The following is a 24,006-nucleotide window of genomic DNA, read 5'->3' as shown; positions in this document are numbered from 1 at the left end:
AAACTTTATACTACTTAATATTCCTACCTAAACGAATAAATATAGAGACCAGCTGTTATATTTAGAATGATAATCGTTCGAGACCATAATAAATGGCCCTTAATTACATTTTTTTTATTCCGTAATTAATGTTTGTTTTTAAAAAAAAATGACACTCAAAGTTTTAATGGACTACAACTGTACAGAATACACACAGCCCGTAGATGGCCTGTTGCAAGGCTTTAATGTCCTTATCCAATCAATAAATCTCATTTTCCTGTGCTGTTCGAAATTTTTTACCGTCATCCTGGTAGTCCTCTTGTACAAAATCTACCTATTGATTTTATTGTTAATTTGGTCTCGTTCTGAACATGCATGAAATATTTGCCACTGGATATGAAGCAACCATCAATCAATCAACATAATCTTTTGAAATAGTAAATAATATTCGAACTGTTTATCATTGTTATCCGCGTGTAAATGAAAATTGATAAGTATAGGCATACACACTTGGTTTCATTTCATATAAAAATTTTCATTGTATCTCATATTTTGTAAATAGTATATGTATCTTGTATTGCTTTATCTTGTATCTTAGTATTGCCTTTTACACACGCCTATCCTTTTCGTTAACTAATTCTTCTAAATAAGATCAACACCAGCGAACTTTTATACGTGTATGTGTTCCACTCACCAGAAGTATTGTATAGAAACTTTGTTATACACAATGACATAATATTTGCTTCTGTTACACATATTTTATACGCTTTATTTCGTTAGGAACAGATACTGTTATAATTATACCCCACGCAACGAGTTGCGGAGGGTATAATGTTTTTGACCCGTCCGTCCGTCAGTCCGTCCGTCCGTCTCTCCTGTTTCTTGTCATCGCAACTCCTCTCAAATGGTATAATTTTTCATTTAAATGGTATATTTTTTTCATTTAAATGCAATATTTTTTATTCAAATGGTATAATTTGTCGTTCAAATGCAATATTTTTTATTCAATTGGTATAACTTGTCATTTTAATGCAATATTTTCTATTCAATTGGTATAGTAGTTTTTTTATTTATATGCAATAATTGCATTATGGGAAATTCTTTGACGTCACAAGGTCAAATTTGCAACAACGTTTGTGATTGGTGGGTAATTGTTTGGATTTCTTTCCTTTCTTTCTAAACATGAGTGACCAAGAATTAAAAAAACGCGTCGGAATATCACCCCTCTAACTAAATCTGGCGTTCGTGCGAGTTCGTGCACGCCTCCAATGAAAACCAGATAAGTCCAGATACATGTAATCATGACGTTCTCTGATGCTATATCATTTTTTTACTTTTCTTGATCCTCAGAGACATTGCAGGAAGGCAAACATAAAAAAGAATAAAAAGCCTTCCAGGACGTTATAATTTTTTGGACTAAGTCCCCTCTTTTTTGCTACAAGTAGAAAAAAAATCACCTAATTACGACAGCAGAACCAGCTCACAGAGACCCACAAGAAGAGACCTGAGCTGTGATACTCCGGAACTAATTCTTTAATAAAGACAATTCGGGATAAATTGGAACCAGTTACTAACCCATGTTACAACAATAGTCCTATGACATAGGACGTACACTGTATATGAAGGCGTGAACTTCGTATTTTGGACTATCTATAATATGTGCTCTCACGTCTTATACCGCATATCATTTTACATTTAGGATTCGTTGCTGAGCTTTTTTTACTGTTCCCATCTCCGAATCCCTTAAATAGAATTTTTTTTCAAGCCCCACAGTAGTTCAATAACTACTATATGTCTTTGCATAAATAAGTATGCAGGGCATATTTCAAAACATATTTTTTCTTCAGGACTTTTAATTGATTTACTTTTCAATACTGCATTGGGAAAAGGGGGGGGGAGAGGGGGGGGGGGGGGGGGGGGGGTATACAAGTAACTTTATTTTGTGACACAGTATATAATATAATTAGATACAAATCTCTAATGATTTGTATCCAACAAATTGTAGGATTGTACGTTTAGCTATTATCTAGACCCGTGCAAAATGTATATAATAAGATACATTTAACAGGGGCGGATCCAGAACCTCGGTGTCTAGGGGGGAGGGGGTTCAGATTAAGATATTTGTATAGAGATGTATATATGCGAGTATTGCCAGTAATGGTTATGGTGTGTGTGTGTGTGTGAGGGAAGGGGAAGGGGGTTCAGATCAAATACCGTTTCTATAATTCTAAATCTTTTAGTTTTTACCATTTCACTCTTTTCTTTATCCTTTGATCTCTATTATATTTGTCCTAAACATGCGTGAAATATTTGCCACTGAACATAAGGCAACCAAAAAAACAATCAACGTATTCTTTATATTTCATCATTTCTTTATTATGTTATCTATAGGTTTGGTCCCGCCCCTTATCTATTTTTGCACATTATTCTCTCTATGTAAACCCAATTCCTGTCCTGATAAATGGTGACTCATGCATAGCATCATATGTGGTTATTAAAACAAGAAACATATTCATATTATAATAATTTACTGTATGCTTGGACTGATAGATAGATGTCATTAGTCCCAGATCATGTAATAAAGTAGGTCTTATAAAAATACTATAGCATTGTAATGATGATAATATATATGTATTATAATATATATTTAACAATGCCAATTTTTGGGAAAAAAGGGTAGGGACAAGGCGTTTTTAAAACATATTAATGGGGCGCGTTTTTTTGTTCTTCTGTAGTGAGCCAGAAGAAGTCCATTTCTTTTTTTTTTTTTTTTTTTGCATTGGGAAGATCTTCTGGCTCTCTTCCACCTATTCTTTTTTGATAGGTTGTTTAGACGGCAGAGGCACATAACAAACATATGGCGTCGTTTAGTCTAAATGACTAATACATTTATGAATGCAGATATATTAGAATGTGAGCTGTGTTATAAACGTTTTTATGGTATGACAGCCTTAGTAGGACATCCCTGTAGGACGATAAGCTGGATAAATATAAGAACTACACCGTCGGACAATAACAGTTAAGGGACGATTATTTGATATTCTAGGGAAGGAATTTTGATTGATTGGTGTTTAACGCTACTTTGAACACTATTGGGCTATTCCGTGGTGGTCAATTTAAATTTATAGATGAAGGATGGGGAAGGGAAGAGAGGGTATTATTATTCATTTTAATCTGTCGCTAATCATGCATATTTTTCAGCTCTTACCAGGCAACCATATTCATATATGAAATCCTTCTGTCCCCCACCCCAACAAATAGATAAATATCAAATGGTTTTCCACTTATTTAACACAATTTTAAATTGATTAATTGTTTGTTGCTAATTTTTAACGCCCAGTGACAAATATTTCATGCTTGTTCAGGAAAACACGAGTTTAGAAGTCAGGTATATAATATAAAAACGAAGAGATGGGATGGGATATGATTGCTAATAAGGCAACTATCCACCAGAGTTCAAATATGAAGTGGGTGTAAGCAATTATAGACAATCGTAAGGCCTTCAACAATGACAAAAACCTGATACTGTAAAGTCGTCTATAAAAGGCCCGATATGAAAAGTGTGAACAATTCAAACGAAAAAACTAATGGCCTAATTATACATAACAAAACAATTTACAAAATATCAAATACGAGTCGAGACATAAACCAACGACAACCACTAAATTACAGGCTCCTGACCTGGGACAGGCAAATAAAGAATATGGTAGGATTGATATAAAAACGAAGATGTGGTATGATTGCAAATGAAACAACTCTCCACAAGAGACCATATTACACAGAAATCAACAGCTTTAAGTCACCGTACGGCCTTCGACAATAAGCAAAGCCTACACCGCATAGTCAGCTATAAAAAGCCCCGAAATCACAAATGTAAAACAATTATAACGAGAAAACTAACGGCCGAATTAATGTACAAAAAATGAACGAAACACAAATATGTATGACAGAGCAACAAACGGCAACTACTGAATTACAGGCTCCTGACTTGGGTCAAGCACATACATACAGACTGTGGCAGGGTTAAACATGTTAGCGGGATCCTAATCCTCCCCATAACCTGGGACAGTGGTGTAACAGTACAATAAAAGAACAAACTGCACTAATCAGTTGCAATTAGTCAAAAGATCGGTACGAGATACACAAAAAAACTAACATTAAGACAATAGACACAAAGCACCGACATTAGAGTATTTTCAATTATTAGTACTCAGTGGAAGTTTGCCCAAAGCTAATAACAACTAGTACTGAAATAAATCTTGTTCTCCCAGACTGAAGTATCAATGAGTACACAACGAGCGGCAAAGAATTTATTAAAAAAGAAAACAGTCTGAGAAACGTCTGGTTTACGTTGTATATAGATATAAGAAGATCTGGTATGAGTGCCAATGAGACAACTTTCCATCCAAGTCATAATTTGTAAACCATATTATAGGTCAAAGTACGGTTTTCAACACGGAGCCTTGGCTCACACCGAACAGCAAGCTATAAAGGGCCCCCCAAAAATGACTAGTGTTAAACCATTCAAACGGGAAAACCAACGGTGCCGTCTAATCTATTTAAAAAAAAAACGATATACTTGCATAAAGATCCATATACAATGAAAGTTTTTGAAAAGTTGTGGTCCGAACGTTTTGACCATCGACATTTTGCAATAGAAATAATAGTTAGGACCAGAAGATTTTAACAGCCAGTGCAGGACTCGCACGAACGCCAGATTTAGTTTGAGGGACGCGTTTTTAATTCTTGGTCACTTATGTTTAGAAAGAAAGGGGAGAAATCCAAACAATTACCGACCAATCACAAACGTTGTTGCAAATTTGACCTTATGACGTCAAAGAATTTCCCATAATGCAATTATTGCATATAAAAAAAAAAAATACTATACCAATTGAATAAAAAATATTGCATTAAAATGACAAGTTATACCAATTGAATAAAAAATATTGCATTTGAATGACAAATTATACAATTTGAATAAAAAATATTGCATTTAAATGAAAAAAATATACCATTTAAATGAAAAAATATACCATTCGAATAAAAAAATATTGCATTTAAATGAAGAAATATATCAATTAAATAAAAAATATTGCATTTAAATGAAAAATATCAATTGTTTGCAAACAATAACATGCCATAGTCCTCTCCATTTAACATTTATAGCTGAATATTCTGATGGGTTACAATGTAAACAGCGATGATTATCGTCAAATGTCAACGATGTGCATTACCAGTAATTTAGTTTTACACACCATTCTGTTATTAAAGGAAATTCATGAACTGAATGTAATCAAAATTGAACGGATGACATACTTTTGAAAATGATTTATCCATTGTGTGGTTAAAAGAAATGGAGAAGCCTGTTTAATTATTCAGGTGGCGCGCTTTTGATCACATGGCAAGAAAAGTTCTAGTTGAACATTTCCAACTGTGAAGGTAATAATCCTTTTTATTTCTTTTTTTAACACAAACAACTAATATTGCATTATATTTTTAGCAAAATAGTCCACTTCAGTTTCTAATATTAGAGTAGTTAAATTTATAAAATACTGATTGATTGTTTAACGCCTCTTTCTGCACTCAGTCAGAAAATGATATTTACTAATGAATGTGATGCTTTGTTTTGTTATTTATTTTGGGATGTAAAAGCGTTGACCAAAGCATATATGAAATGAAGTGCGGAAGTTCCAACTTGTTTTCGCTATTAAATTTCAAATAAAGCATTTAATTCATATTTACATAATATTCGTATAGTGTAGTAAATTTAAATATAAAGCTTCGCAGAGCTTTTCTGTTGTTTTTGTAAGGAACGAGTACAAATACAGACAGAAGCGGGATACCAAAAGACTATCATTACATGGCATATTCCATGATATCGGATGTATTATCGACCCACGCGGTTCAATATCAGCCCAAGAGCCGAAGGAGACAAATAACAGTTTAACAATTGATCGTTTTAAGTGGTTTTCAAATAGATGTTCAAAAAGTGAAAAGTTTACGAACGACGGACGCCAAATATAATGCATCCGATTTGAAATATTTCTATCATATGCTTCAACGAAGAAAAAAAACCAACGGTATAATATGTTTCTACATGTATATTGACGATAAATAAAGATTGAACAAAACATAATGAACACTACTTGGAGAGGCAACATTTTTAAAGCAAGTTTTCAAATTATACTGGAAACTTTGAAAAATGCATTTATTGTATCATTTTTTTTATTGCATTTTGTATAGATTATTACATGGCATTTTCCATATCAGACCCTTTATCGGCCCAAGGTCATGATATCAGCCCAAGAGCCGCAGGCAGAAAACAGAAAAAACCCAACCCATTACAGTAATTGTTTAACATGTTTAAACAGAGGAGCGGACATCCTAGGATATTACACATTGCAAATACATTCAGATAAGCGTTTATGTTTACCTGTTAATTTGTTACAGAAGATGGATGTACTGTTGCATTGGATTGTTATATATTTATTCGTAAATATCAAATCAAGTGTTATCTCAGAATCACGTGAGTATTGACTGTCTTTTACTAGTTACGTTTTTGTAATAGCTCGAGTTCTAATAAAAAAAATCTATATAAACATAAAAAAGATGTTGTGTGATTGCCAATGAGACAACTCTCTATGTGCTTTATACATGTTATATAAAGTCCCGATATTGGATATGAGAAATCAACGTAGGCTTTCGGAATGATCAATATTTATCACATATAACATGTTCATGTATCTAAGGATGTACTTAGGTTTTGGAATTTGTGTCAAATGTTTGGACTCGTTGGTATTTTTCCATACAATACAATGTAAAATATTTTGCCCCATAACACCCATTTATCTTTATATATAAGACTTAATAGCTCATAAAGGTTCTTTTGCCAAAATTTGAGCAGAGTTTTGATTTTTTTCTTTTTATTTGAAATCCAAATAATACCAATGCAAATATAAGGTAAAAGTCCGAGTCAGCTTTTTCCTGCCAATATTTCAAAATCATATATCTCGAAAAGGAGCTCCATGACCTATCAATATTTTTTGCTTATTTTGTTCCTTAACTAATGCTCTTCTGACTTATAGTATCAATTTTAAATTCTTGTTTTTTTTAATTTCACAAACCCTCAAATAAGTACATCCTTAACATGTTTAATATATTTAACTGGAAATAAATACATATAGAATAGTAATATAACAAAGCTGATTTATTTATACAACTTGTATATCTTTTTTTTTTAGAAAGCACATACATTTATTGAACAAAATCCGGAATATAATTTGCATTGTACAACCCAGGGAAGCCTATTCACAATGAGCACTGTGTAACAATTCCATTGCCCAGGTTTAAGCGGTGGACTCTCTTATAAAATAAATATTTTCTGTATTAAGTATATCATTTTCATTGTTATCCATGATACTGAAACATAAACAACCAAACAGTGATATTTCAAATTAATTATTGCAAAAACCGCTACAATCTTATACACCTAATCTCTACCTATAGTTGACCTTAACATAATTATGTGTTTTGTTCTTGATTGTTTATACTGCATGGTGTGAAGGTCTAGATAGATGTCCTTATTTTTCTTTCATTATAAATAACGGATTTTCTATAAAAGTCAAATGAAAGGGAGTGTATTATTATTTTTATTTCTGTAATTATATTCTTTCTATATTCTGCCGTTTGTATTTCTGTGATCAGTATCAAATTAGCTACTTCTTTAAATGTCAATTCATTTCTTTTCTTCTTGTCATTGATGATTTTGTGGAAGGAACATATGCACTTCGAAGTGATGGAATTTCGACTTGTTCATGCATAAAAGATTTGCCACTGGACGTTAAGCAACTAACAATCAATCAAGCAGTCGTGATTATATGGCATGTGTTCGTCCTTTCAGTCGTGGTCAATCAACTTTTAAATTTTTGATAGTTTACATTTTAACTTACAAGGAGAGCCAATACGATTTGTGTTTAGTCATTAATGATATTTGACTAAGTTATGCAGTGACATTCATTTTTGGCACATCTAGTTTCCATAAGAGTTATTTGGCCTCTCTCTCTTAGTCATGATTCATTAAAGTTGAAAGAACGTATGTTGTTTATATGTTAAAAGGTAAGAAACATTACAATATAACTTTACATTTTTGAACACTAGGCGAGGGTTATCTCGGTTAATTGCATAAACTCTGGGAGTTTCAGATTCAGCGGAACGCTATACACATGTACTTCTAAAACATGTGTATTTACAATCGACACACCTTCACACTTAAACTTCCGATTCTGATTGTATTTTTAAACTTTAACCAGGAATTACGAGTTGAATCAAACTTTTCTGGGTTTTATTTTCACATAATATTGCTTTGCAATGTTGTGCCACGTCCATGGAGAGCATCAAATTAAGAAATAATTTATGCAAGCTATACTTATTGTAGTTTTAACATGGGTAGGCATTATATTCGTGATTATTTTTGCCCGAGCGATAGTGGGGGCTAAAATAACACGAATATAATGCCTACCCATGTTAAAACTACAATAAAGTATAGTGTGCATCAATTATTTCGATTCTGATTAGGACAATTAAGGTAATTTCTATGTCTGATGTGTATAAGTGTAGAGGGTTTATGTAGGCTCTTCCATGAATCTCCCTTTTTTGGATTGTAAACAAGCAAACGACTGGCAATGTGAGTTTTCAGAGGGAGTAGTTTTGAACAGCCAGCATGACCGATTGTCGTATCTAGGTCAAATATGTCAATTTCGAAATGCAACACATTACAGTCATAATAAATGAATTAGTAACAACAGGTGCATCATTTTAGAGTTTGGAAGTGTTTTAAGTTAATGAAATATATTAAATGCATGCCTATTTGACAAAATTCATTATTCTGCAGTAGTCAATATACGCATGTGCAAACACATTTTATTGGATTTAGAGCATGGGTTTATTCACAAAGCGAAAGAATACGTCATATTAGAATACGTGGTAAATGTCTCCATTAACTGTACATTATATTGGGTCGCATTCCATTAATTCTTACATTAAAGTGTTAACAAATATCGGAAAAAAATTTGGGTTTTGGCATATAAAACAGAAAAAAGAAATACCAACCAAATGTTATGAAAGGATTTAGGACGTTATTCGAAATAATTAGAAATTAAAATCAAGGAGATCTTAGTTAAACAAACAAATATATTTCTAGTTTACTAACATAGTGAGAAGTAAAATTGAATATAAATTTCAAATAATTCGTTGATATAAGAAGAAAATACATAAGTAAATTAGATCAAGATTCTTAAGAATAACGAACTTTATCTGGGATGCAAGAATATCAATAATAGTACAAAGTCAAGAACCTCATTAAACAAATTATTTAGCACGCGTCATAGGTTGCCGGACAGATGTATGGCGAATTGCTATTACATCCAAGGTTATAACCATATTCACAGAAGTGTTGATAAGCTTCATCATCATGAATATTCAGTAATACATTAAGGCACAGAAGAATGTTCTTAATAACCAATCAAAAAGCTGAGATACGAAGATTAATATATACAAAATAATAATTAAAATTTAACAAATGTTAATCATCTTTTATTATAAAGATCAGAAAATGAAATTCAACTAAAATATTATTCTAACTAATTTAAGAATTAATCATCCGGATGCTTTTCTAAAACAAATAAATGTATTTTGCATATTATGAAGCAACGAGTATTTTGGCACCAAATTACATTATTTGCAGAGAGGCTCAGTTTTGAACGGGGGAAAATGATGTTAGGTATTCAACGGGACATATAAAAGAAAAATAATTAGGTTCCCGTCAACATCATTTTCCTGCCAGCAGAACTGAGTTCTTGTTATTTATTCTTTTAAAAAGGTAAGCTAGTTTTGTTTATTTAAAAATTAGATATACGTATTTAAGATTAAATAATAAGGTAAGAAATAATTCATTATTAATAAGAAAGAAAATATTTTATTATTATAATTCAATAAATATGATTTATCAATTTAATTCTTAATTTTGTAGCTAAAGAAATATTAAATATTTATAATTCAATTGTATTCGGATATAATATTATAGTAAATAATTTCATGTGGTTATTCACTCCACATAAAATAAATAGGATGATCATAATTAAGTCAAAAGTAGGTGTTTCATGCGTAATGCATTAATGCATATAGATACCATAGTTAATTATTGACATAGAATTCACGAGCTAATTTCAGCAATATACGACACAGAAATAATTGTACTTTATCAAAAGATCATATTATTTATTATTAATTTGTATAACTTGTGTATTGTAAATTATTTTGATCAAAAAGAAAAGAAAAGAAATTATAATTAAAACATCATTTTCCTGCCAGCAGAACTGAGTTCTTGTTATTTATTCTTTTAAAAAGGTCGTATAAGGCAGATCCCAACCTTGCACTACCGAGCATCCCCAGAGCATTCCAAAGGTATGCATCATCCTTAGTGGTAACTGTCAATGAACAGGCTGGAGAGTTGTTGAGACGGAGGACACTAAGTCCCGTCACAACAATATGGTGGACGCAGAAAAACGACCATGAGGAAAGTAACAACAGCGGATAAACTTAAGTTACCACATCAATATTTTACGAGGGCTAATAAAAATAAAGAATCAACCGATATTTTCTCTCCTGCTAATTTAACTAAATTTTTACCAAGTGTTCTAAGAACAGATGAACAAAATCTTCGCTTTGGAGAAACTATAAAAGAAATTGATTTCAATACAGAAATCGAGACAGAAAGTACAAAAATAGGGGGACAAACGTCAACTCCAAAAGAGTCCGATCTTTTCAAATTTCAATTGATTCAACAAACTCCGGAGGATCAAATTGTACGTGACAAATTTAAACAATCAGAACCTTCTGCTCCTCCAATATTAAATTCAGACGATATACCTAAATCAGCTGATATATTTAAGTCAGACGATGAAGAATTACTATCAGAAAAAAATTTAGAACTAGATATTTCCAAGGAGAATGTAATTGTACCAGATTTAAAGCCACCAATACAATCGCATCAACGCAGATTAAGTGACACTGATCATTTCTTGCCAGAACAATTTAATGACAATTCTTCTCATGTAAAATTTCAGAAATATTCGCAGTATCCAACCTTTCAAGTGAGAGAGCAAAAAAGTGCCGTAAAAAGACGGACAAGTGCAGAAAGAGTAAGTCAATTACCTAGTGACACATTTAATATTGATAAAAATAGTGATAAAAATAAGGATAATGTTAGAATAAATAAAACTAATCAATTAGAAAATAAATCAGTTCCATCAAATTTAAAAAGTCAATATTCATATCACTCTTATCCTAATACTATAAATATGGCTTCGGCACTAAAATTGGAAAAATTTGAAGGCGCTGCGTCAGGTCAAGCTGCATTAAATTGGCTGTCAGTTTTTCAACAGTGGTGTCAATTTTATGAACTATCGGATCAAAAGAAAGCAAGTTCTTTCCCTTTTCATTTAGAAAAGCATGCAAAGATTTGGTATGATACACTATCTGAAAAAGTCAAAATGAATTACACGGCCTTAATGGATGCTTTCAAAAAGCGATTTAAAAAAGCTTCCGACACAATGGACTTGTCAGTACTACAATGTACTCAAAAGAAAGATGAAAGTTCATCAGATTATTTAAGTCGATTATCAAAAATAGTAACTAACAATAATATTCCGGAGGCAGTATTTCTGGCAGTAGCAATGAATGGGTTAAACTCTGGTATAAAAGCATTAGTAATTACTAAAGAACCTAAAAATATTGAAGAATTAAGGCATGCAGCTCAATTAGCAGAGAACGCAACTTCTTCTAACACGAATGAGATAAAAACCTCATATGATAATGTATTATCAGAGATAAAATCACTAAAGGATGAAATTAAGTCAGTCAATGCAGTACAAGAATGTAAAACAGATGAGGATATTAACTCACTGGTAATGGCCACTTCCCCATATTCGCCACCAAATAACCAACAACAACCAGTAATTTATAGGGACAGACAACCTCAACGGGACTCGTATCCTAATCGACCTTTTTATAATCAAAATTGGCAAAACGGATCAAATCCTAATCGACCTTTTTATAATCAAAATTGGCAAAACGGATCAAGTCAGAGGTGGGGTCAAAATTTTGTACCCAGACAATTTGATCAAAATTTCGGTAACAGAGGTCGATATCAGGGCAATAGGGATCAATATCAGGACAGAAGGAATCCAAATCAAGATAGGAGAAATTTTGGAAATAATATTCCAAGGGGAAATTACAATGGAACTAATAACCAAAATCAAAAATGTTTCTACTGTCTAGGATATTGTCGTTCAAGATATAATTGCCCAGCAAAAGAGGCTCAATGTCACGAATGTGGAAAACGTGGCCATTTTTCAAAAGCATGTTTGAGCGCTAGGAAATCACAATTTTGATGTTGCGTGCCTGTCCGAGGCATCACTTCGGATAGGCATGAAACGAAATATGAAAATATGACGCTACAAGCGCCAATTCAATCTTGTTTGTTGGCTATCCGATTCGGTGATTACGCAAGCTTAGCACTCATTGATACTGGGTCTAGTATATCATGTATAAATCATTTAATGTTTCGACATTCAAAATTTTCAAATCAACCGCTTGAAAAATCTACAATCGCCAAAATAGAGGGGGCCGGGGGAGCCAAACATGTAGTTTCAGGACAGATCACTGTTGAGTTTCTAATAAACAAATTTTCATTTACACAAACATTTTTTGTAATTCCCGCCCTCAGACATAACATGATTTTAGGAACTGATTTTCTGGCTAAAAACCAAGCTTGCATTGACTGGGAAACAAATAGTTTATTTCTAAAAGATCGTACAATAAATATCAGTTTTACAGAACGACCACCAGGGTATGCGAGGGTCTCCGTGAAGACAATACTGAGTCCAAATTCAGTTCACAATGTACCAGTGAAATTATCACGAACTTATGATAATGAATTGGTTTTATTGGAACCTTCCCAAGAAATTTATGACTTAAATGTTTTTCCGGCGAAATGCTTGATACAAAATATACCGGGACAAGTTTACATACAAATACTAAATGTATCAAATAAAGACATTACTCTAGGAATAGATTTGGTTGTTGCCACTGTTTCTACTGTTGAAGAGGCATCTGTGTTTAGCCTCACAGAGAACAGTGATGAATTTGCAATAAGTTCAATACCAAACGAGTCTATCAACATCAAAAAAGAAAAGTCTGATGAAGAATACAAACCACTTCACATAGATTTTGATTTGTCTAAATCGGTTCTGACAAAAGAACAAAAAGAAATTTTTCAAAAATTTCTAACTGAACATCGAAGTGTTTTTGCAACTAGTTTAAACGAGCTGGGCAAGACAAATGTTTTTAAACACAAGATTGAACTTATGGATGACACTCCATTTCAATCGCGGCCATATAGAACTACCCCAGCAACCAAACAAGAGATAGACAGACAAGTGGCTGAAATGTTGGAACACGACATAATTGAACCTTCAAATTCCCCATATTCTAGCCCCGTTGTCCTCGTACGGAAAAAGAACAATGCTGGCTTTAGGTTTGCTTTAGATTATAGGAGGTTGAACCAAAAGACAGTAACCTCTCAATATCCGATCCCACGTTTAGAGGACATAATAGACACTGTCGCGTCCTCGAAAGCGGCCCTATTTTCGGTCGTAGACCTTTCTGCAGGATTTTGGCAGATAGGCCTAGAAAGGGAGTCCAGACCCAAAACAGCGTTTATTACTCATGATAATTTATATCAATTCAAACGCATGCCATTTGGTATAACAAATGCCAGTTTTTCATTCCAAATGGCTATGAATCAAATACTAAGAGGGTTAACGTGGAAACATTGTTTGGTATACATTGATGACATCATTGTATGGTCTGAAAATTTTGAACAACATATGAAACACTTAGGACAAGTATTTAATAGACTAAAAGATGCCAATATGACAATCAAACCAACTAAATGCGAATTTGCAAAATCAGAAGTGTTATATTTAGGCCACATTTTCTCCGATAAAGGCATTAAAGTGGATGATTCAAAAATCCAAGCTGTTAAAACATTTCCAATTCCAAATAACCAACATGATGTTAGAAGTTTTCTTGGTCTATGCAATTACTACAGAAAATTTGTTAAAAACTATTCAAAAATTGCTATGCCACTAAACCATTTGTTAAAGAAAAATATGAAATTTAAGTGGACCAGTAATTGTAATGATGCATTTGAAACTTTAAAACAGGCATTGATTACCGCCCCAATTCTGAAGTACCCTGATTTTGAAAAAGAATTTATATTGGCATGTGACGCATCAACACAAGCTATTGGGTATATTTTATCTCAAAAAGATGAAAACGGACGAGAAAGACCTATTGGGTACGGGGGTCGTAATCTTTCTCTGGCTGAACGTAATTATTCTGTTACAGAATTAGAACTGCTTGCACTGGTCAAAGGTATTTCATACTTTCATGTCTATTTGGCAAACAGTAAATTTATTGTATATACTGATCATAAAGCATTATGTTGGTTGAAAACTATCAAAAATAATTCCCCGAGGTTAATGAGATGGGCTTTACAAGTACAAGAATACAATTTTGAAGTATATCACAAAAGTGGAAGCAAAAATACCCACGCGGATGCATTGTCTAGGAGAAAATATGAATCGAACAATCAAGAAGATTGTACAAATGACATAACAATTAATTCTAAAAAAGAGAGTATTGACCTTTCAAACGATGCACCCATTCCTCCAGGAAAAATTTTTGAGATAACTCTAATTCATTCAGATAAAGATATCCAGGTATCTGAATTACCAACTATTAATAACATTGCAAACATAGACACCGTTGCGAAAAATATTGGAATAAAACAGAGACAATGTCCATATTTCAAATACATCTATGCGTACCTATTGGAAGGCACATTACCTGATAACTTAGATAAAAAGAAAAATATTCCTTATGAAAGCATGCAGTATGAAATGCTTAATGAAGTTTTATACCACGTTTTTCAACCCCGCGCAAAACAAAAAACAAAGAGGGGAGAAGTTTTATTACAAATTGCAGTACCGGAAGAATTACGAAATAGCATAATAATTGCATTTCACGATAATTCTTGCCACCTAGGTGTTATTAAGAGTTATGAAGCTATAAAAGCTAAGTACTATTGGCCTGGCATGTATCAACAAGTTTATAATTACGTGACATCGTGTAAAACATGCCAGGAAGTAAAATCTAGTCCACAGATGCGAGCGCCCTTACATCCTATGCCAGTGGTAAACGTTTTCGAACGTATTCATGTCGATATCCTTGAAGGATTATGCAAATCCCGTTCTGGGAATTCAGTTATCCTCTTGGTCACAGACAGTCTGAGTCACTGGCCGGAGTGCTTCCCCCTGAAAAATCAGGAGGCGAAACATATAGCAGACGTGCTATATAAAGAGATCTTCACAAGATATGGTTGCCCGTCATATTTAACGAGTGACCGTGGAGCAAATTTCTTATCGCGTATAGTGAGTTCACTGTGTGAAGTATTCAAGGTAGCTAGAAGTTATACTAGCTCCTATCACCCGCAAACCAACTCATCATGCGAAAGAGTAAATTCTACTATAGCCCAGTCCTTGAGAGCGTTATGCTCCAATGAACAGGACACGTGGGATGAAGTGTTGCCTAGTGTAATGATGGCATTTCGAATGACGCCAGTCACCCAATCCATAGGATATTCGCCTTATTATGTCCTATTTGGGAAAGAAATGACTTTACCTATCGATACTCAATTGATCCCCACACAAAAAATGGAAAAAGCACCCAAACAGTTCATAGATGAACTGATTAAAAAGGTCAAAATTATCCATGAAACGGCTAAAGAGAATATGAAAGAGGCGCAATTAAAATGTAAAATATATTATGATAAAAAGTCAAAGATTCCAAAATTTGTAGTTGGAGATCATGTTTATTTAAAAATAATGAAGATTCGGTCCGGTAAGAAAATGAAACTGGAACCGAAATGGATGGGCCCTTATTACATAGTACGGTGCGGATCAAATGATACGTACAAAATATGTGAACTGCAGTCACATAAATTGATGAAACCGTTAGTTCATGCTAATAGGTTAAAACCGTACAAAGATCCACGAGATTACAGACCACAGGCTGATAATCATTCGGATCTGCGTATTGATGATAAGACTGACGACAAACATGAATCAGACACACCAGTCTATTCAAAAGTTGCGTCAGATCAATCAGTACAGCAATCACAGACACGTGATACTAGTATAAATAAACAAAGAGATAACAAAATTCTGATAAGAAATCAGACAATACACCTGATGGTACTAAAAATAGTTACAACGATACAGCAACAAAGAACACGTGGTTTGAAGTGACTAAATTATTAAAATCCAAATTGATATCGGGTAGAAGACATTACTTGGTACAATGGTCAGACGGATCTACCCCCACTTGGGAACCAAATGGTAATGTTTCAGACGATTTTTAACAAATATATATTTCAACCGTGATTCAAAATCGTTTTAAGAAGAAACGACAATATTAAACATTGCACATGTATTCTATTCAATCTCATTCGTTGATGGAACTGTCTAAGAGGAAGACTTTCAGCGTAGTGACAAAATTACTTTCTGCCGAAAACGTTATGTTGCCTATAATTTTGAAGTTACGGTACCTATCTTCGATCCTTTTATATTGTAGGCAGTAGGCATGGCAAGGGTAATAGGAGTGATGTTACTACGTTTGTTAAGTGTACTTCTCAGTTCTGACCTTTTCAATGGGTGATGAAAAAGGTTAACTTTTGCAATATTAGGTCTGTTTTAGAAAAATATAACTCGAGACGTAATATAATGTGTCTCTTATAAAAGAGTATAATTCAAGACTAAATAATAAAGCAAGAACATATTTAACCTAGATCCCGAGTAGCACGATCTCTTAATTAATGTCCAAAAGAATTAAGTATGGAATTGAAAATTATATTAATAAAATTGAGAATGGAAACGAGGAAAATGTCATTGAGACAAAATCCCAATCAATGAGCAAAAATAAGAGCCCAAGGCCACATGCTCATAGTCTACTCGAGTGGACAAAATGATTAAATCACTCTAAATAAAAGATGTTTATACATTGTAGCAATTGCAGCATATCCTTTTCGTTTTTGTTGTAGTCGTTTAACTAAAAGAAAATATTTTAAAAGCGTATTCGACGAAGATATTTAAAAAAAAAAGTAAGCGATAAATACATAATACAATTTAGAGAGTGAAGTGCAAACTATATAAAGATATGACAGAGATTATAATAGAAAATAATTTGTCAGACAATTAAACATGCGTTGGTACTTTGTTGATAAGTACGTAATGTAAGATGGTCAGAGATATAAACATATGTTTTGATAAAGAATCAAGAGTGCAATACATTTTTTTGGCACGCGAGAGCAATCAAGAAACGTCATTCTTAACATTTGCCTTCAGAAACAGGTTGAGATTTCTGAACAATCTATCATATAGACAAATAGTGAGATTAACTTCAATAACAGATCAGATTATAATGATAACCTATATATTCTTAACACAGATTTTATTACAATTCTAACGCACACAAAGGTGAGTAGAGAAATAAACGAATTAAAAATAATAATAATAAAAAAAAAAACATCAATGAAGTAAAATAAAAAAAAAATAAATAAATAAATTAAAAAAAAATGTAAAAATTATATTAAACTGGAGGAATTCATACGATCAAGACCGATCTTATAAATAAATAGTAAAAAATTACTAAAAATAAAATCATTAGTATAAACTTTATAAAAAACATATTAACTTAAATTCACTGAGGTACAAATGACTAAGAGAGAGAGGGATGATTTTTGTTTTTATTACCTTAAATGTGGAGTACATAAAACACAGATCTCCATATGACTCATTGTCGCGAGTTGGAGTACATCCAGAGACAGATCTCCAATATTTCGCAGGTGGACTTCAGTTCCACAGAAGAGGATCGGCACCGTTTGATTGATAAAATTTATTATGATTAGCATGCATTTTATATTTTTATGAATGTGTATGTATTTATGTTTCATTTATTGCCAGAAAATTTAAATAGATAAAAATTACCTTACACAAAATAAATAGGATATTAATAGTGTCAAAACAAAAATGTTATAACAAAAATTGAAATCAGGAGATTTCAAACCTAACAAGGGGGTAATGTTATGAAAGGATTTAGGACGTTATTCGAAATAATTAGAAATTAAAATCAAGGAGATCTTAGTTAAACAAACAAATATATTTCTAGTTTACTAACATAGTGAGAAGTAAAATTGAATATAAATTTCAAATAATTCGTTGATATAAGAAGAAAATACATAAGTAAATTAGATCAAGATTCTTAAGAATAACGAACTTTATCTGGGATGCAAGAATATCAATAATAGTACAAAGTCAAGAACCTCATTAAACAAATTATTTAGCACGCGTCATAGGTTGCCGGACAGATGTATGGCGAATTGCTATTACATCCAAGGTTATAACCATATTCACAGAAGTGTTGATAAGCTTCATCATCATGAATATTCAGTAATACATTAAGGCACAGAAGAATGTTCTTAATAACCAATCAAAAAGCTGAGATACGAAGATTAATATATACAAAATAATAATTAAAATTTAACAAATGTTAATCATCTTTTATTATAAAGATCAGAAAATGAAATTCAACTAAAATATTATTCTAACTAATTTAAGAATTAATCATCCGGATGCTTTTCTAAAACAAATAAATGTATTTTGCATATTATGAAGCAACGAGTATTTTGGCACCAAATTACATTATTTGCAGAGAGGCTCAGTTTTGAACGGGGGAAAATGATGTTAGGTATTCAACGGGACATATAAAAGAAAAATAATTAGGTTCCCGTCAACATCATTTTCCTGCCAGCAGAACTGAGTTCTTGTTATTTATTCTTTTAAAAAGGTAAGCTAGTTTTGTTTATTTAAAAATTAGATATACGTATTTAAGATTAAATAATAAGGTAAGAAATAATTCATTATTAATAAGAAAGAAAATATTTTATTATTATAATTCAATAAATATGATTTATCAATTTAATTCTTAATTTTGTAGCTAAAGAAATATTAAATATTTATAATTCAATTGTATTCGGATATAATATTATAGTAAATAATTTCATGTGGTTATTCACTCCACATAAAATAAATAGGATGATCATAATTAAGTCAAAAGTAGGTGTTTCATGCGTAATGCATTAATGCATATAGATACCATAGTTAATTATTGACATAGAATTCACGAGCTAATTTCAGCAATATACGACACAGAAATAATTGTACTTTATCAAAAGATCATATTATTTATTATTAATTTGTATAACTTGTGTATTGTAAATTATTTTGATCAAAAAGAAAAGAAAAGAAATTATAATTAAAACATCATTTTCCTGCCAGCAGAACTGAGTTCTTGTTATTTATTCTTTTAAAAAGGTCGTATAAGGCAGATCCCAACCTTGCACTACCGAGCATCCCCAGAGCATTCCAAAGGTATGCATCATCCTTAGTGGTAACTGTCAATGAACAGGCTGGAGAGTTGTTGAGACGGAGGACACTAAGTCCCGTCACAACACAAATGCCAATATCGCATGAAATTATCATCTTTAGGTATGTGTTTTGTTTGCAGTAATCACGAAATGATTAAAGTAAAGAGATAACTTTTTTGACATAGAGCGAGTCGTTATGTACGAAACAAGTTTCATAAATTTATATTCATACCATTTCAATATTTTTTCGTTCTGATATGTTTGTAACTAGACATTAAATACCAATCAACTAATTTATTGAATAAGTAGTAAAAAACTAACATAGTTATAGAGTTGAGCACTAAAAAAAATCCTTCATTTTGATTGACAAAGTTCCAGTAATCTGTAACGAAATCGAAGAAAAAAAAACCCGCGACTGTCAAATTGTCTCCATTAGTGTGAACATAATGAGTTATAACACGTTAGAACAATTTGTATTCATTGCTAGACAATGTATGGTGGACGAACGGACGGGATTGACTTTGCCTTGACCGTATAAATACAAATTAATGTCTGTCATGGATGTTGAGGTTCATAAAATGATCTATTTAAAGATTCTTTTTTCTATACATTTAAGAAAAATTATACATCATAAATAAAAAAAAATGGATTCGTGATCATAACCCCTTAAGTTAACATATCATCTTATAAATAATTTAAAAAGACAAGATAATAGGCTATTTACATTAAAGTTTCAGATTACAAAAATGAACGCAAACTACGTTTAGCACTTTAAAAACATCGGACGGAAGTAAATTATAAGATAGAATAAACATACTTTGTCGTTTTTAAATCGTCCAAAACACGAATGAAATATTTGCCACTGTCACGGTAAAACAAACAACGATAATTCAACAACTGTTCATTTTTTTAAATCAAAACATTCACATTTTGAATTTATGCTTAACTTTTGTATATATATGTATATAACTGATGCAACTTAAACATCGGACGGATGTGAATTATATGATAGAATAAAACTACTTTGTCTAATTTTTAATGGTCCTGGAAGTGCATGAAATATTGCCATTGAACGTAAAGAATAGAATATAACTAAGCCCCGGGTAGGGTGATTAATGGTTATCCTTGTCCGTCTTACGTCCGCCCATCCGTCCAGGTAAGTCCGTTCGCCCATACATCCCTAAATTGGTTTCTGTTCTGTAACTTTATTCTGCCTCAACCAAATGTTATAAAAGTTATGCACATTGGTTAATACCGCAAAACAAAGGTCAAATTTGATTGATGATGGGGTCACTTTGCATGTATGCTCTTTTACAAATGGAAAAATTGCTAAAGTTTTCGTTTCTGTTCTCTAACGTTAGTTATTTTCTTGAACCAAATTTGATTAAACTTATATTCAATGCTTATTACCACAAACTCAGATCAAGTACACATTTTGGTAGTGTCACTTTGACAGACCTTGAGTTATGCCCTTTATCATGTTATATGCATGCGTCGTCATCATCTACATTGTATGTCCCATGGACATATTCCACATTTATTCAAAACAACTAATTTGTTGATTTACAGACAGCAGAAAATAGACAAACGTTATGTTATGTATGTATAAAAACAATGTACAGAGAGAATAAAAATTTTGTATTCAAAAAGGTAAACATTTACCAAAAATAATTTATCAAAAATAAATGTACAAGAAATTTATTGATATAAGCAATGTGAAAGCAATACAAAAAAATGGTAAAGGATTTTGATATTTAAAGTTTGCTTCGTTTACGAATAGATAGTTGAATATTCAAATCAAATTATAAAGAAAAAGAAAAATGAGATTATGTAGGGGCCAGCTGAAGACAACCTCCGGATGCGTTTTTATTTTTTTTCGATGTGTTGAAGACCCATTGGTGGCCATTGGTGGCCTTCTGCTGTTTTCTGCTCTTCGATCGGGGTGTTGTCTCTTTGGCACATTCCTCATTTCCCACTCTCAATTTTATTACACTATTGTAATTGGATACCTTCATTTCAGTAACATGGGAACGTGAGCCATGTATAATGAGAATCGGCGAACCAGTGACTTTGATATGTACCGTCCATGGTGTAAAGACTATTGACCAGAATCTGACACGCCAATGGTCAAAAGGGACCGAATCGATTGTATACAATGGACATTTGGATAAACCTTCAGAATATAAGGAGATATTAACCGCACATAACCAGTTTGGGCTATTGATAGAAAACCTCACCGAGTCCGACTTGACATCCAATTATCAATGCCGGTATAACTTCGATACGTCATCGAAAAAACTACAGATAAATGCAGAGAACTTCGAATGTAAGTACGTACATGTATTTGTTTTTAAATAAAACTCTTTCGGGGAAAATGTTTTATTCAGTTCATCGACAGTCTCTCGTAATCATACTGGATGGATGGGAAAAAAACTGAAAATACAATTTGATAATTACTGATTATGCATGTGCACTCCACTACTTCAATTGGTTGGTAATCAGAGTTAAACGCCACAGCAACACAAAAAGGCTATACAGCCGAGCACCATTTATGTTGGAAAAGGAACATGAGGTAAAAGAGGGATGGGGTTAGAACGGTAAAGCTGGACAATTGTTGACGGTCACAGGAAATAAACGGTAAATGAGGTAGACTATAGTGTGGGAAAACTAGACGCGGCACTGGGGACATTGGCCAAGTTAGGATCTTTTGACAATTTTGTGATGCAAACAATTTGAGATGATCCTAAAACATGCCATCATATATTTTAGTTCAGATGTAGGCAAATAATCACAAGTTATCTTTAAATCGAGCTATATATTTTACTTTTTATGGACATTTCTTATAGAGTAAACATTCGAATACAAATTTTAAAAATACGATCTTAGAAAAATTAACCGACACATTCGTTATTGGTTATATATTAAAATAATTTCATTATTTACAAAACCATTCTGAACTACATTTATTTAGACTTTATTTTTTATAAAAGTGTGTATTTAAATCTGCCCTCCCTCCCCTCTCATTGAATTGGTTAATTAATGGAAACAAAACATTCTAACAATGTCAACATGACCGTAAGGTCTGTAACGTTATAATTTTGTATTTCAAACGTTCCAGGTTAAAACACCTTTTTACTTCACTTAAACTGTTTTGGCTGATTGAAGTTTCAATGACTGAATATTTTGTGAATATGAAGCGTATCCTAAAGCTATAATCATTACATTATGAATAACTTTCATCATTTGTTGTTGTGCATTTAAAGTGAAATTTTATCTTTAAGAAGTATTCGCACAAGTAAAATTATCTATTAATAATATTTGTTGACTCTCTTTCATAGACAAACTTTAAAACAGCCTCTTATAAAACTGCATGTGCAGCTGTCGCATTTGATATCATTTTACATCTGTCTCCTAAGTACTGCAAATGCACCTGCCATGATATAATCCAATTTAAATGATTGCGAGCTGGTTATCATAAAAAATACGTTAACCGGGTCATGCACTTAAGGATTCGTACGCTCAAACCACAATGGCGATGCATATTTTAAGAGATGTTCATTGGTAAATATTATCTAATTACATATGAAGTAAATATTTCTCTTTTTGTCTGTTCGGTAATATTGGGATGCATCTATTATATCGCAGCCTAAACATCCGCGAGGCAGGAAAAATGACATCGAAGTGCTCAATCAAGATGATATTAAAGTGTAGAATCACTATTTTAAAGACACAAGTTCAAAGTAATTAAGCTTTGTTCTGTCTCTATTAATGGTCTTTGTTTTATCATGCTGGAAAAGGTTAAAATTGAATACACAAAAATCAAAAAAATGTAATAAGTCTTAAAATACTGTATTGGCCTTTCCTCTGTGCATTTTTTTCACACTATTACAATTTATATGCAGAGTATTATTTTTGATAGATCAACATACAAACGGAAAGCTAAAAAAAACAATTCTGAACATAATTATATAAAAAGATTTTGTGGTAGGAACATTTTGTTGCGAAAGGCCAAGAGATTTGAGGACTTTCTCCAACCTGGGCCTTTGCTGTCAGAAAATATTCACGTACCTGGCTGAAAAATGATGTAACGCATCAATCAAGCCCCTTCGTCGATATCAAAAACTGCTTCCGGAAGGTTTTACGAGTTGGTCATCAATCCTGTTATTTATAGTTTCAAATATTACTAAATTTTAACTTGAACGTAAGAAATATATTCCGGTGTATAGCCACCGATATTAGACTTTGACACGTCAAGAAACATGATTTCAGCAACTTGCTTTCCGTAACTGCGAGTATAATTTTGTGTCTAAATGACGTAGTTGTATAAAACTATACATATAGGTCTCGTTACAGCTTCAACAATTATCAAAACGTGAATCAATTCCGACCTATCCAACGACAACCAATGACTCTGGACTGAC

General features: G+C 32.4%; 2 protein-coding genes across 7 annotated transcripts in view; both read left to right on the top strand.

Annotated features, from left to right (window-relative positions):
- Positions 1 to 5,300: 5,300 nt before the first annotated feature.
- LOC127736607 (uncharacterized) overlaps positions 5,301 to 24,006 on the top strand; it is a 28,753-nt gene continuing 10,047 nt past the window's right edge. For 5 of the 6 annotated variants that reach the window (XR_007999069.1, XR_007999070.1, XR_007999071.1 and 2 more), the window contains exons 1-3: positions 5,301 to 5,418; positions 6,223 to 6,505; positions 21,606 to 21,911. Coding sequence is in view for 2 of the 6 variants with exons in the window: in XM_052247166.1 (XP_052103126.1) it covers positions 6,271 to 6,505; positions 21,606 to 21,911 (541 nt within the window). In the remaining 4 variants the exon portion in view is untranslated. The remainder of the gene's footprint in view (positions 5,419 to 6,222; positions 6,506 to 21,605; positions 21,912 to 24,006) is intronic. The other variant, XR_007999072.1, reaches the window with a different exon arrangement.
- Positions 9,639 to 12,459, top strand: LOC127736606 (uncharacterized). The gene has a single exon (XM_052247164.1). It carries the CDS (start codon positions 10,548 to 10,550, stop codon positions 12,426 to 12,428), a length of 1,881 nt encoding a protein of 626 aa, XP_052103124.1. The 5' UTR covers positions 9,639 to 10,547; the 3' UTR covers positions 12,429 to 12,459.

The sequence above is a fragment of the Mytilus californianus genome, unplaced genomic scaffold (assembly GCF_021869535.1).
Source record: "Mytilus californianus isolate M0D057914Y unplaced genomic scaffold, xbMytCali1.0.p SCAF_34, whole genome shotgun sequence".
Taxonomy (NCBI): Eukaryota; Metazoa; Mollusca; class Bivalvia; order Mytilida; family Mytilidae; genus Mytilus; species Mytilus californianus.
The sequence above is the reverse complement of the archived record's forward strand: the minus strand, read 5'-3'. Positions and strand labels throughout refer to the sequence as shown.

What these genes read in the sequence shown, in the direction of transcription:
- LOC127736606 (XM_052247164.1), top strand. Translation starts at nt 10,548, where the DNA reads ATGAGGAAAGTAACAACAGCGGATAAACTTAAGTTACCACATCAATAT.